This window comes from Crocodylus porosus, unplaced genomic scaffold (assembly GCF_001723895.1).
Source record: "Crocodylus porosus isolate Cpor-Errol unplaced genomic scaffold, CroPor_comp1, whole genome shotgun sequence".
Taxonomy (NCBI): domain Eukaryota; kingdom Metazoa; phylum Chordata; order Crocodylia; family Crocodylidae; genus Crocodylus; species Crocodylus porosus.
In genome coordinates this window covers 22,525,617-22,537,399 of record NW_017728916.1, presented here as the reverse complement: position 1 = coordinate 22,537,399, position 11,783 = coordinate 22,525,617, and the positions used below count along the sequence as shown (strand labels likewise).

At 42.4% G+C, this 11,783-nt stretch overlaps 1 protein-coding gene across 1 annotated transcript in view; it reads left to right on the top strand.

Annotated features, from left to right (window-relative positions):
* The first annotated feature begins 9,900 nt into the window (after nucleotides 1-9,900).
* Nucleotides 9,901-11,783, top strand: part of LOC109310850 (connector enhancer of kinase suppressor of ras 2-like) — a 126,276-nt gene continuing 124,393 nt past the window's right edge. Inside the window, exon 1 of the mRNA XM_019536181.1 lies at nucleotides 9,901-9,930. Coding sequence (XP_019391726.1) covers nucleotides 9,901-9,930 — 30 coding nt within the window. The remainder of the gene's footprint in view (nucleotides 9,931-11,783) is intronic.

Below are 11,783 nucleotides of genomic sequence, written 5' to 3'. Positions count from 1 at the left end.
TGCCCTCAAGGACCCCAGCGCCTCACCCACTAGTCTCTTCAACTTGTTAAAGTTGGGCCTTCTAAAGTCTAGGTCTACCATCTTGCTCCAGGCCCTTGACACCCTGTGCTGGATGGTGAATTCCAGCAAGCAATGATCGCTATAACCCAGGTGGTGAAGAACCTGGAAGCCCCTTACCAGGTCATGGCCTGTGGCCAGGACCAGGTCCAACAGGGCATTTCCTCTGGTGGGACCATGCACTTCCTGGATTAAGTGGAGGTCCTGTATCTCAGCCAGGAACCTCCTGGAACCATCTGTTCTGGCTGACTGTTCCTCCCAGCAGATGTCCAGGTAATTAAAATCACCCATGACAACTACATCCCTTGCCTTAAGTGCCTCTGCAAGCTGGCCCAAAATTTCCCGGTCCAGCTACTCCCCTTGGTTGGGGGGTCTGTAGTAGACTCCCACCGTCAAATCGCTCTCCCCACGGTCCCCTTGAATCTTGACCCAGAGCACTTCAGCCTGCCCTTCCTCTGACCCCATTCTACTGGCAGAGGATGTGTAGTGCTCCTTAACATAGAGCACCACACCCCCACCTTTCCTTCCTTCTCTATCCCACCTGTAAAGCCTATAGCCCCTAATGCTAACTGCCCAGTCAGGGGACGAATCCCACCACATTTCTGTTAGCCCTATGACATCTGGGTTTGAACTAGCTATTCTGAGGGCGAGTTCCTCCTGTTTATTCCGCATACTGCAAGCATTGGTATATAGGCATTTAAGGCCTTGCAAGACTGTGTGTGCCACCCTCCGTTTAGGGAGGCTGTCTGAACCCCTGTTCCTTACCTTAGCACTCCTTGCCTTTGTCACCTGTCTTACTTGGATGGCGCCTCCTCGTCTTCCTGCAGCCCCTTCCCCCAGCGAGGCTAGTTTAAAGCCCACCGTACGAGATCAGCCAACCTGGAAGAGAAGACATGCTTGCCTTTAGGAGAGAGATGAAGCCCATCCCACCCCAGCAAGTCCCCAGCCTGAAAGCATGGGTCATTATCAAGGAAATAATACAATACATTTAATTATTCCTTAAAAGAATAGAAAATAAGAGAAACAAAACAAACCATGCAGTGTCTTAGGAGGAAAGAGAAAAGAGAAATAATAAACAATGGGTGGGAACGGATTTAAAAAATGTTGGTGGCAAGAGAAATTGAAAGCGAGCATGTCTATAAATCCTGTCCTTCTACAAATGCTCAACTCTATAGCTGCAACAGAAGGTAATAATAAATTGGGCTGCTTTATTGCAGCCCACATCTGTTTGTTTATGGCAGGAGAGGACAGGCAGCCCAAAGTGGCCCACAATCTCCAGCTGCCTGGGGCAAGGACTCTGTGTGCTTGAGGGTCCTAGTCCCACACACCCCAGGAATTCCTAGGCAATGTTTGACCCTCCAAGCCTTGGGAATACTTGACTTGCTTTCTCCACTTGCCCAGATGCTTCCAAAGAATCTTCAGGGATCTGGGTAAGTAGGGAAAGTCAGGGCTTCACCCTGATTCAGAGCACACGTCTGCAAGTGGAGGTTTCCCACTTGAAGACATGCACCTCAAGCAGCAGTGATATGCATGCCAGGAGAATTTCTGTGCAGGGGATTTCTCCATCATGGGTCTGCAAGTCCAAAGGGATTCCCCAGCATGCATATCAGTGCTGCAAGGGGCATGTGTCTGCAAGCAGAGAGCAGGGAACCCCTATGGGAGTTCCCCTCTCTGTATTTTCAGGGAATTCCCCTGGAAGTTTTCCCTGCTTGCAGATGTACCCCAAGCCACAGCACTGAAACTGGTGACATCTGTATACATTCTGTGAAATATGCAGCACACCTGATTGCACTCCACATATAATGTTTTTTTTTCCCTTCCAGCTTATGTATAACAAACCTAGTCATGCTGTTTAATGAAGTTCAGAATATTCGGATGCTATTGCTATGGGTTCTATAAACATCTGAATTGTACAGAAATTTACATTTTAGAATTTTAAAAAGTATAACTTGCATAGTAAGAAACTATAAATATGTTTAAAACATTATAAAAGGGTATTTTCTTAAAATATCTGAATCAATGTTAAAAAGGTAATATTATATTTTTTCAGTGGTCAAAGCCATAAGACTAAAAACCAATAAAAAACCAACATGTGAGTGGGTATTGGAAAGAAGCTAATTTAAGCAAAGAGTATGTGCTATGTAGAAAACCCAGCTACATTACACATGTGGGAGCTACAACTGAGTACAACTGATATTTTTTATTTATATACTAGATACTATATTTTCCCCACTATTTAGGAAATGTAGCTATGTAAAACTGAAGTGTATTCAGTTCTATAGCTCATGTGATTAATTCAATATTAGTTTATAGTATGTTCATAAAAACTTCTTTTAACTCAAGGGAGATCAGTACAGTGCATCTTAAAATACAAGCAGAGGGTTTCTCTGTATTGACCTGTTTCCACTGTCAATCTTGATCTTTCATCTGCTGTGGTAAACCTTGTATGAGATCAAATTTTCATCATTTTGATTCTTATTTCTTATGTATTTCCTAGTGCACTTATTTCTTTTGCTTTAACCAAGCTAATTATAAAATAACAAAAAATATAAAACAATGGATGAAATACCACTTTTCACTGAACTTACATGTTAATGAAATAATTTTGTAATATACTATAGTTTCCATATGCAGCTGATCTTTATTTAAAATACCCAGTAAACTAAACCAATATATTTTCTCAAATTTAGATGCTATTACTCTTTTGTCTGAAGATAATTTAGGGGTCTTTATTAATTTTAATGTAATTAAGTATAAATTATTCAGATTTCTAATAACTTATTTTCTGCATTGAATTTAACTAATGATATGCATTTAATTTCCATGGAACTAGTTTAAAGGGTACATGAAAGATCTGTGGTGTAGGAGCAAGAGACTCTAACTAAAATCTGTGTAGCGGATCTAAATATGGCAATAAATACATCTGTATTTATTGCCATAAAATGAATAAAGATATTCAATAGAAAGATTTGAGAGGTTGTTTATCATACATATAATAACATATAAGGCCTTCTTACATGGTAATTTTGGGCAGCTCCTGGAGCTCTTAACACCTGGGTTGTCTGCACATTGGCACCTGAAATTAGTTTTAAATACTCATTATGTGGGTCAAAGTTACTCTGCTCCAGAGAAGGATTCTCTCTGATCCCAGCCTGTGTTACCCAGCTTGTGTTACACAAAGTTGTAGACACAACACTCCCCTTCCCGCCTCCCCCTGCTGGCCAAAATCTGGTTCACTGTCCTCCCCACGTTCATTTACTGCTCTTTTAGAATACATTCTTGCATCTGGTGTAACATGTGAATGCCACCAGATAGAACAGTAGTACTGTATCAGAGAAATGAGAGAGAATTCTAGCAGATGTTTTTAGTGTCTTAAACATGAAACATAGATAAGGAATGTATGTAATTTTACAGGATGCAGATTGTATGAAGGACAAAGATCAACCCACATTTATAGATATTTTTGAGAGTTTGGCTTTGCTGCAAACCTCAGATTCAGGTTAATTTTTCCCAACATTCAAAAGAATTCTAGTTTCTAAACATTTTATTTGCAACCCCTCATTTTATCACGATCATTTTCGGTGTGCAAAAATGGGATTGTTCATTCATATTTTAAAGGTGTTTTACTAAAATGACAATAAATTATTAACATGAAATAAAAAGAAACAGTCATACACTGATACAGTGAAAGTTAGATGCACATATCATGTGTCTTGATCATGTGCCTACTGTCACTAATAGAAGCATTACCCACTGCTGATAGTGAATGCAAGATCAGATTAATATTGCAGTAGAAACCACATAAACACAGGAGGTACAAATAAGAAAATTCATAAATATTGCAGGTGCTTGGTGCTAGAGAGAAAAAACAAGTAGTGGGGACAAGATTTGACAAAGAATAGTAGTACAATAGGATAGGTATCTTCCTGGAGCAATGCTCAATGCATGTGATATGTGGATTCAACCCTGTGTGGGAGTCCCATGATCAGAAGGCGTGTTTTTTGTAGCCGTGTTGGTCTGAGACAAAAAGACATACAAAACTCTACAACTGTTGGTTCAGAGATGATACCTTTTATAAGACCAACTAAGAAATCATACAAAAATTATCTTTTTCTGTAAGCTTTCAGGCTCACATGCCCTTCCTCAGGCTCAGGTAAAATTAAAGATGGTAAAAAGTCCCCATAGGTAGAAAATAAAATGTATTTCCTACCTATGGGGACATTTTACCATCTTTAAAGGGATCAGAGCAGATAACCTCACTGACCTTTCAGAAAAATTATTATCTGCATATGCAGAATACTGGACTTGCTGGCCCAGGAGGCTCCTTTCAGTCCAATGTCCTATTGCCTCACATACAGTTGCTTGTGCCCTATAGATATATAAGCAGCACAATGCACATACCAAGACATATCTAGATGTCCAGTTAATGGGCATGAATAAACTCTGGAGTTTATTGCTCCCGGGCACCATACTTTCATGTTCATCCAGGACCACAGCTGAGTCAAAACAGCCCAGGCAGAGCTCCAGGGTGGTATCCTGCCAGCCCAGGGCTACTCCCCACAGCTCAACGTGTTCAGCGGGGCTAACTGGGGCACAAGGATGTTTCAGTGTGGGGGTAGCTAGCAGGCAGCACCAACACTGAAGCACCCTGATGCCCCAGACAGCCAGAGCAGCATCTACATGTGCACTGCTGCAGAGTTTTTACTCTGCAGAGTATGTACAAGTACTGTCCTGCTGTGGACTAAATTAATTTACTCCAACCTAATGGGGTGCACATGTAAATGTGCAACATATACTGTGCAGCTGATTAGTCTACTGTGCAGTAAACATCTTGTGTAACACATCCCCCAGTTGATTTATCCCTTGGGTTCACACAGAGGAATTAATTTAATTGAAGCAGCCCATTTTATTATTGATGCTATTCTTTCTGTTCTTTATTTCTATCATTTCTGTATCTAGTTTTGTCTACCTTGAGTAAAGTTCTAGGAAAGAAAATGCTCCATTGGTTAACAAGTAGACTGGGAAACAGTTAAATGGGCTAAATGAGTTTTCCATTTTTCAATGTCTAAATTTAATAGCTCTAGAGTGAAGAAGCCTATGAGAAGAAAATCATTCAGTCTTTCAATGTGAATATATTATAGGCTGATGACAGCAGCATGAATGGAATTATTGTAGGCTTTAAAGCTGTATTACTAGGTTGCCTTAGCTGTTGACAGTAATTCTAGGAAAAATCAGGTTGTTTTTTGAGTTTAATAATGCTTTAATTTAATCAGAAACTGCAATATTTATTATTCTGGACTTTGTAGTGATTCTTAACTGATACTTTGTTGCTGATGTGTATGATATGATAATGAATACTTACTCTTTTTATGGATAGCTCCAACAAGTTTTAATTTCTTGTGGACTTTAAATTCTTGTATAGACTTTTATACTCCAGTTTTCTTTAGGGGCAATAAATTCCATTTCCAGTGTTCTCATACTTAAAATGGAAAAGGTGACAGAATTTTATATTCAATGGCTGACTTGTGCATTGTCGCTAATCCTGAAAACAATCATTTCAGACACTGAAATTCCCAACTTTAGGTCAAGGATAACATTGTTCTTCTGGATGTATGTTTAATCTTGTATAAGATCTTATTGGATCCCACTATGATTGTATCCCTGCTGCACATGGTGCAGCATGCTGACCTGGCCTGATGCCCGCCTCAGGCAAGAGCTGGCAGGGTCCTTCCTGAGGTGGTTCATGTGGCATCAGGCCAGATCAGCACCTTCAGCCACATGCAGCAGTGATACAAGCAGTGGTTGATGCCGCTGCCAACACTGCTGGGAGCCACTGACCAATCCATGCATGATCCTGCAGCTGCCTTTTGCAGGTAGCTGCAGGACTCTGTGCGGCAGAGGCATGATCGTGGCCCCCTCCCAGAGTCCCTCAGCTGCCTGGAAAAGGCAGCTGCAGGATCGTTCACACGTTGGCCAGTGGGTCGCAGAAGTTTCTGCTGCTTGTATCCCTGTAGCATGTGGCACAGGGTGTTGACCTGACCTGATGCATGCCCCGGGCAAGAACTGAGCCAGTCCTGCCCGAGGTAGAGCATGTGGCATCAAGCCAGATCAGCACCCTCAGCCATGTGCAGCAGTGATTGGAGCGGTGGCGGGTACCACTGCCAACATTGCTGGGAGTGGCCGGCCAATGTATGATCCCCCCAAGAGCTGCTCTAATTATAACACTGCCACTTCTCATCTATCAGTGTCACCACAGTTAAAAATGATGGCGGGAGCACCTGAACTAAATCTTGTTTGATGAGCTTTAGTCAAGTGCCCCCACTGCCATTTTTAAGCATGGACACTGGTATATGAAATGCAGGAGGCTTCTGGAGCATAGTAATTGCCATGCTCCAGCAAACTTGATTATTCAAGTCTGTTCCAATGCCCTGTAATTAGAGGGCATTGGAGGAGCCTCCACGCTCATGTACAGGCATCCCTAATGTTTCATATTCATGGCATAAGAAACTTACCCAAACTTACTTTTATCTGTTGCAGAACCAAAAATAAGAATTTAACCCTCCTTAATTCCAAGCCTTGTAATCATTAAGAAAACAATCTGTCTTGGTAAGATGTTTACCATTTCAAAATAAGTACTTTTTATTTGTCTGATAACCTTTGTGCATTATGTGAAACTTCACTTGTTAATTTAGAAACCCAAGAATGACTTGTATAGACTGCCAACCACATCCGATTTTATAATGTGCAGCGATACTGCTTTCTTTGCTTTTAAAATAGAACGGTACCATGTATAGGTGTATTCAGTGCACATTTTGCTCTTGAAGGAGACTGAGATTTGCTACTATCTTCTGAAAAGTATTATAGACATGACAAGAGGAATAATTAAGAAAAATGTTGTGTGAGTAGAGCCACTGCAAGAAATACGTTATTGTAAATATCTCCCAATAGCAATCTTTCAAGATTTACTACAGTAAACAGTGAGGAAAGAAGATTAATGAGCCTGGTTGGTACCCAACTCTAATAGATATAGTATACAAAGTCTTACATGTTACATCAGCATAGTATCAAATCAACATCTTTCTGCACTGTGACAGCTTGCAGTACAGGCCTGGGATATTTAAACCCAACCTGAAACTCATCAGAATAGATGTCCTTTTTTTAAAAAAAAAGGTATACTTGCGTTATAATTGAGGTTTTTGTTCCAGTATTTTATCACCTGGACCTGTGTGATAGTGAATTCATAATGTTATAGTAACAAATTCCTAGTTCAGACTCAAGAATCATTTTTGATTTCTATGATTTTCATTATCTTTTGATTCAGTTTTACTTAATATCATTCCTGGCAGAAGGATGATCTTGAATGTATTTATTTATTCCTATTTATTGGGCTACAGACCAATCAATAAAGAAAGTTCTTTGCCCTGAAAAACTTATGACTCCAGTTTATACATGGCATACCAAAGAGCAGCAAACAAACTAAGAAGAATTGTGTGAATGGAGTAAAGGATTGTGTTACATGATTTTTGCTACTTGAATATTTTAGAGTTTTATTAGTGTCAATATTCTCGTTTTCCTGTTTATGTGTTAATATAGTACATTTATAGCTTGAGGTTGCAAGGGAGGGCTGAAGTTGTTGAGAAGATATTAGCTTAGGAACACTAAGGCCCCCTCTACATGTTACACTTATACAATTAATTGAGACCATCTACATGTGCAAAGTATCTGTCATACCAGCTGAGACCCCCCAGCCCTGGGGTTGCATAAACCAACCTGCCCCCAGCTGGGCGTGCCTTCATTTGAGGGGCTCCCAGCCACTGGGGCTTGCTTCTTGCTACTGCAGGGGGAGCCTGATATTGGGCTCCCTCTGCACCAGCAATTAGACCTGATGGGATCTAACTCACAGTCCCACAATCACACCTTCTGCCATGCATGTTTGACATTACAGGAGACACAACTGTGTGGATCACACATTAGAACCCGTCATGCCTTTACCTGCATGCGTAGCAGGGGGCCCTGAGTAAAAGAAGTGAATCTTGAGGATTTAAGCACAATGAGGCATGTAGATCCTTGAAAGTAAATGCATTGCATATAAACTGCAAACTGATTATTAGATTATGTGAAGTCATGTGTTTCATCAGAAACATGGGAGTATTTAGTGTCATAAATAATGATGAGGATGAAGATGACAGTTATCCACTCTGAGGAGCGCTTTGATGAATAATCCTCATCAAATTCTGTGAGATTGCTTATATGAGGAAGTGCTTGTCAAGTTAGGTAAAGTTTGCAGAATTTTGCCTCTAATTTATTAAATACAATTTAAGGCACTTATAAAACACAATAACAATGAAGCACGTTGAGAACTTTTCAACATATCTAGTATGTGCTGGCTTTACTACTATTACCATTGTAGAATGATTAAATCAGAAATGACTACATTTAGTTTATTTTGTTCATTTGGTTGAATATGCCATATGAATGATTTAACCATCTTTCACAAGGAAGTGCACACTGGATAGCTTGAAAATGCAGGCCATGTTACACAGCAATCTTTTGGTAATGTTATATATGAATAGTACAAATAATATAGATGTAATATATGTTCAACCACTAATAGTTGAAATTATTTCTTTATGATTAAATAAATTAATTTGACAAATAGGCATATTTTCCTTTGAGTTGTCCTTCTTAGCCACATTCTACCTATGCAGCAAGTTCTCTCTCTGAGTCTTGGATAAATTATTTTCAGGCATGCAAACTCAGAAAAAAAAACACATGTAAATCATAATCAGAGTAACTTACTGTTAATTTTTTTCAGTTAAAAATAGAATTACAGTAAAAGCATTTGGTAAGATATATAGCATAAAAGCATGCATATGTATATCCTAAATATCAAACAGTACCTTGAGAAATCAAGTCTTAAATGACAAATACAATTACCAAGGGTATGTGTGTGTAAATCTGTTCTGCTTATGTTATACTAATATTATTCCATGTGACTAGTTGTGAGATATGACTTTGCTGTATATAAATTGCAATGTAATTTAATACTTACTTTATGAACCATAAATTATATTTATAACAGCACTTTGACCTTGATGAGTCCAGCTCATATTGTTAGGTACTTGTGAAGCTATAAAAATATCTACAAGTAGGTGTGGGTTCAAAATTGTTCTTAAAAGTCTAATTTGTTCTTTGGTTCCACTGATCTAGTGAAAGGCAGAACCGACTTTACAACTGTTTTTACAACTTTCTACTGCACTAGAAGGGAGTTGTAGAAGAGAACTCTGCCCAGGAGGCACTGGCCTAGATTGTGTGCTGAAGCTAAACAGTGCTTAGCATAGCTCAAGAAGTCAGGCCCAAGTTGCCTATAGGCCCGTTTTGTAGCCCCTGGATTTCAGAACCAGTGAAGGACTAGTCTGGTGCCAATATAAGTTAGAACAATCTGAAGTCAAGTTTAACTAATGTCTGACTTTCTGTCAGACATTATATAAATATAATTTATGGTTCATAGGTGCTGAGTCCATGGAGGTCTGAGGGCCCTGACCCCCCCTCTTAGGAAAAGGGCAAGGTGACCACCCATCCCTAAGTTGGCAGGACAGTCCCAAAATGGAACATCAGGTTCTTGTCCCAGGCTGTATGACCCCAGGACAGCATTTGTCCTGGCTTCCCAGTATTGTTTTAGGATCCAGGTTTTCCATTCACCTTGGAAACCACAAGAAATGAAGATTTTCCCTTCAGAGTTCCAGCCTGCAAGAAGCTGCAGGGAGTTGGATACAGGGGGTGCCATGTGCAAGTGTGTGCGCATACACATGCACGTGGCCAGGAATACAGCTCCCAATAGTGATGAAGAACAGCTCCCCCAGCTGCCTGCAGGTAAGTCTGTGGGTGGGAGGAGATTGAAACCCCCACAGTGAGAGAGGGATTGGGGCAGGGGTTGGGCCTGGGGTTGCTGCCCAGCGAGAGCAGTGCATGAGGCCTAGGGTTGGGGAAGGAGGTGAGGGGGGTTGCTCCTTGCTGCTGCATGCACTCCTGGGGAAGGGAGTATGGGGGACATGTACCACCCAGATTTATATTTGGGGAAAAGACAGATGCAGGCTGACCTTGGGGCTCCCTGCCCTGGTGCCCTCCTTCTGAGAGTCCCATGTCAGTTGTATCACCATGGCAAGGCAGCAGCAGGGGTGGCAGCATGGAGGTGTGCCCCCTATTGCTGCTGAGCAGGCAGAGGGTGCCTCACCATGGTAGCATGGCTTGCTCAGGGCTCCCAGGGGGAGGGCAGCAAGGTGGGGAGCCTTGAGTCCACAGTAGGCAGCCTGCTAGACTAGGAATTCTCAAGTTAGCTCACGGGGGTAGTGAAGTCAAAGCATGTGGTCGTCATGGGGGACCTGAACTTTCCAGACATCTGCTGGGAAGAGCAGTCAGCCAGGTCTGACTGCTCACGTAAGTTCCTAGCCAGAATTCAGGGCCTCCATCTAACCCAGGAGGTGCACAGCCCCACCAGGGGAGACATCTTTGTGGACCTGGTCCTGGCCACGAGTGAGGACCTGGTGAGGGGGCTGTGGGTGCTTGACTGCCTTGACGATCCTCCAAGCCCGAAGGGAGGTAATCCCAACACAAATCAAAGGGAGCAGGAGGGCACATAAGCCCCCATGGCTCACCAAAAGCATCCAGGAATGTCTCCTAGCTAAAAGGGAGGCGTACGCCCAATGGAAGGGAGGGGCCATCACCAGGGGGACTATACTGCAGTTGCTCGGGGATGCAGGGGGGCAGTCAGGAAGGCCAAGGCAGAGATGGAACTGGGACTAGCTTTCCAGATCAAGGACAACAAGAAGTCCTTTTTTAAATACATGGGGGGGCAAAAAGAAGGTTCCAGGTAACATGGGGCCCCTGCAGGACACGCTAGGAAATTTGGTCGTCACACCAGATGACAAACCCAACATATTTAACGATTTCTTTGCCTCCATTTTCCTAAGCAGGGACCAGAACAGTAGCCCCCCCGGGCCCCCCTTAGATCCCAGGGGAGGCATACCTAGGCTAAGGATTAGTGAGGAACTAGTTAGGGAACTTCTGGAAGGACTGGATGTATGCAAATCAGCTGGTCCAGATGATCTCCAACCTCAACTACTGAGGGAATTGGCTGAGGTCATTGTGTGACCGCTGGCATGGCTTTATGAGCACTCGTGGTGCTCTGGTGTGGTGCCAGAGGACTGGAAGAGGGCCAATGTAGTTCCCATCTTCACAAAGGGGAGGAAGGAGGACCCGGGGAACTATAGGCCAGTTAGTCTTACCTCGATCCTGAGCAAGCTTTTTGAGAAAATTATTCTGGTGCATATCCACGAGGGGCCAGCAGGGGAGATTATGTTTAGGAACAACCAGCACAGATTCATTAGCGGCAGGTCCTGTCAGACCAACCTGGTGGCCTTCTATGACCAGATCACCAAATCCTTAGACACAGGGGTAGCAGTGGACATAGTCTTCCTGGACTTTCGGAAGGCCTTGGACACTGTCTCTCACCCCATTCTCATTAAGAAACTGGGGGACTGTGGTGGATATGTCATTTTCGGCTTGGAGGGATGTGGGCAGTGGGGTTCCTCAGGGCTCGGTCCTCAACATCTTCATCAGTGACTTGGATGAGGGGGTAAAAAGCACCCTGTTCAAATTTGCTGATGACACTAAGATGTGGGGGGATGTGGGCACACTAGATGAGAGGAATAGGCTGCAATCAGACT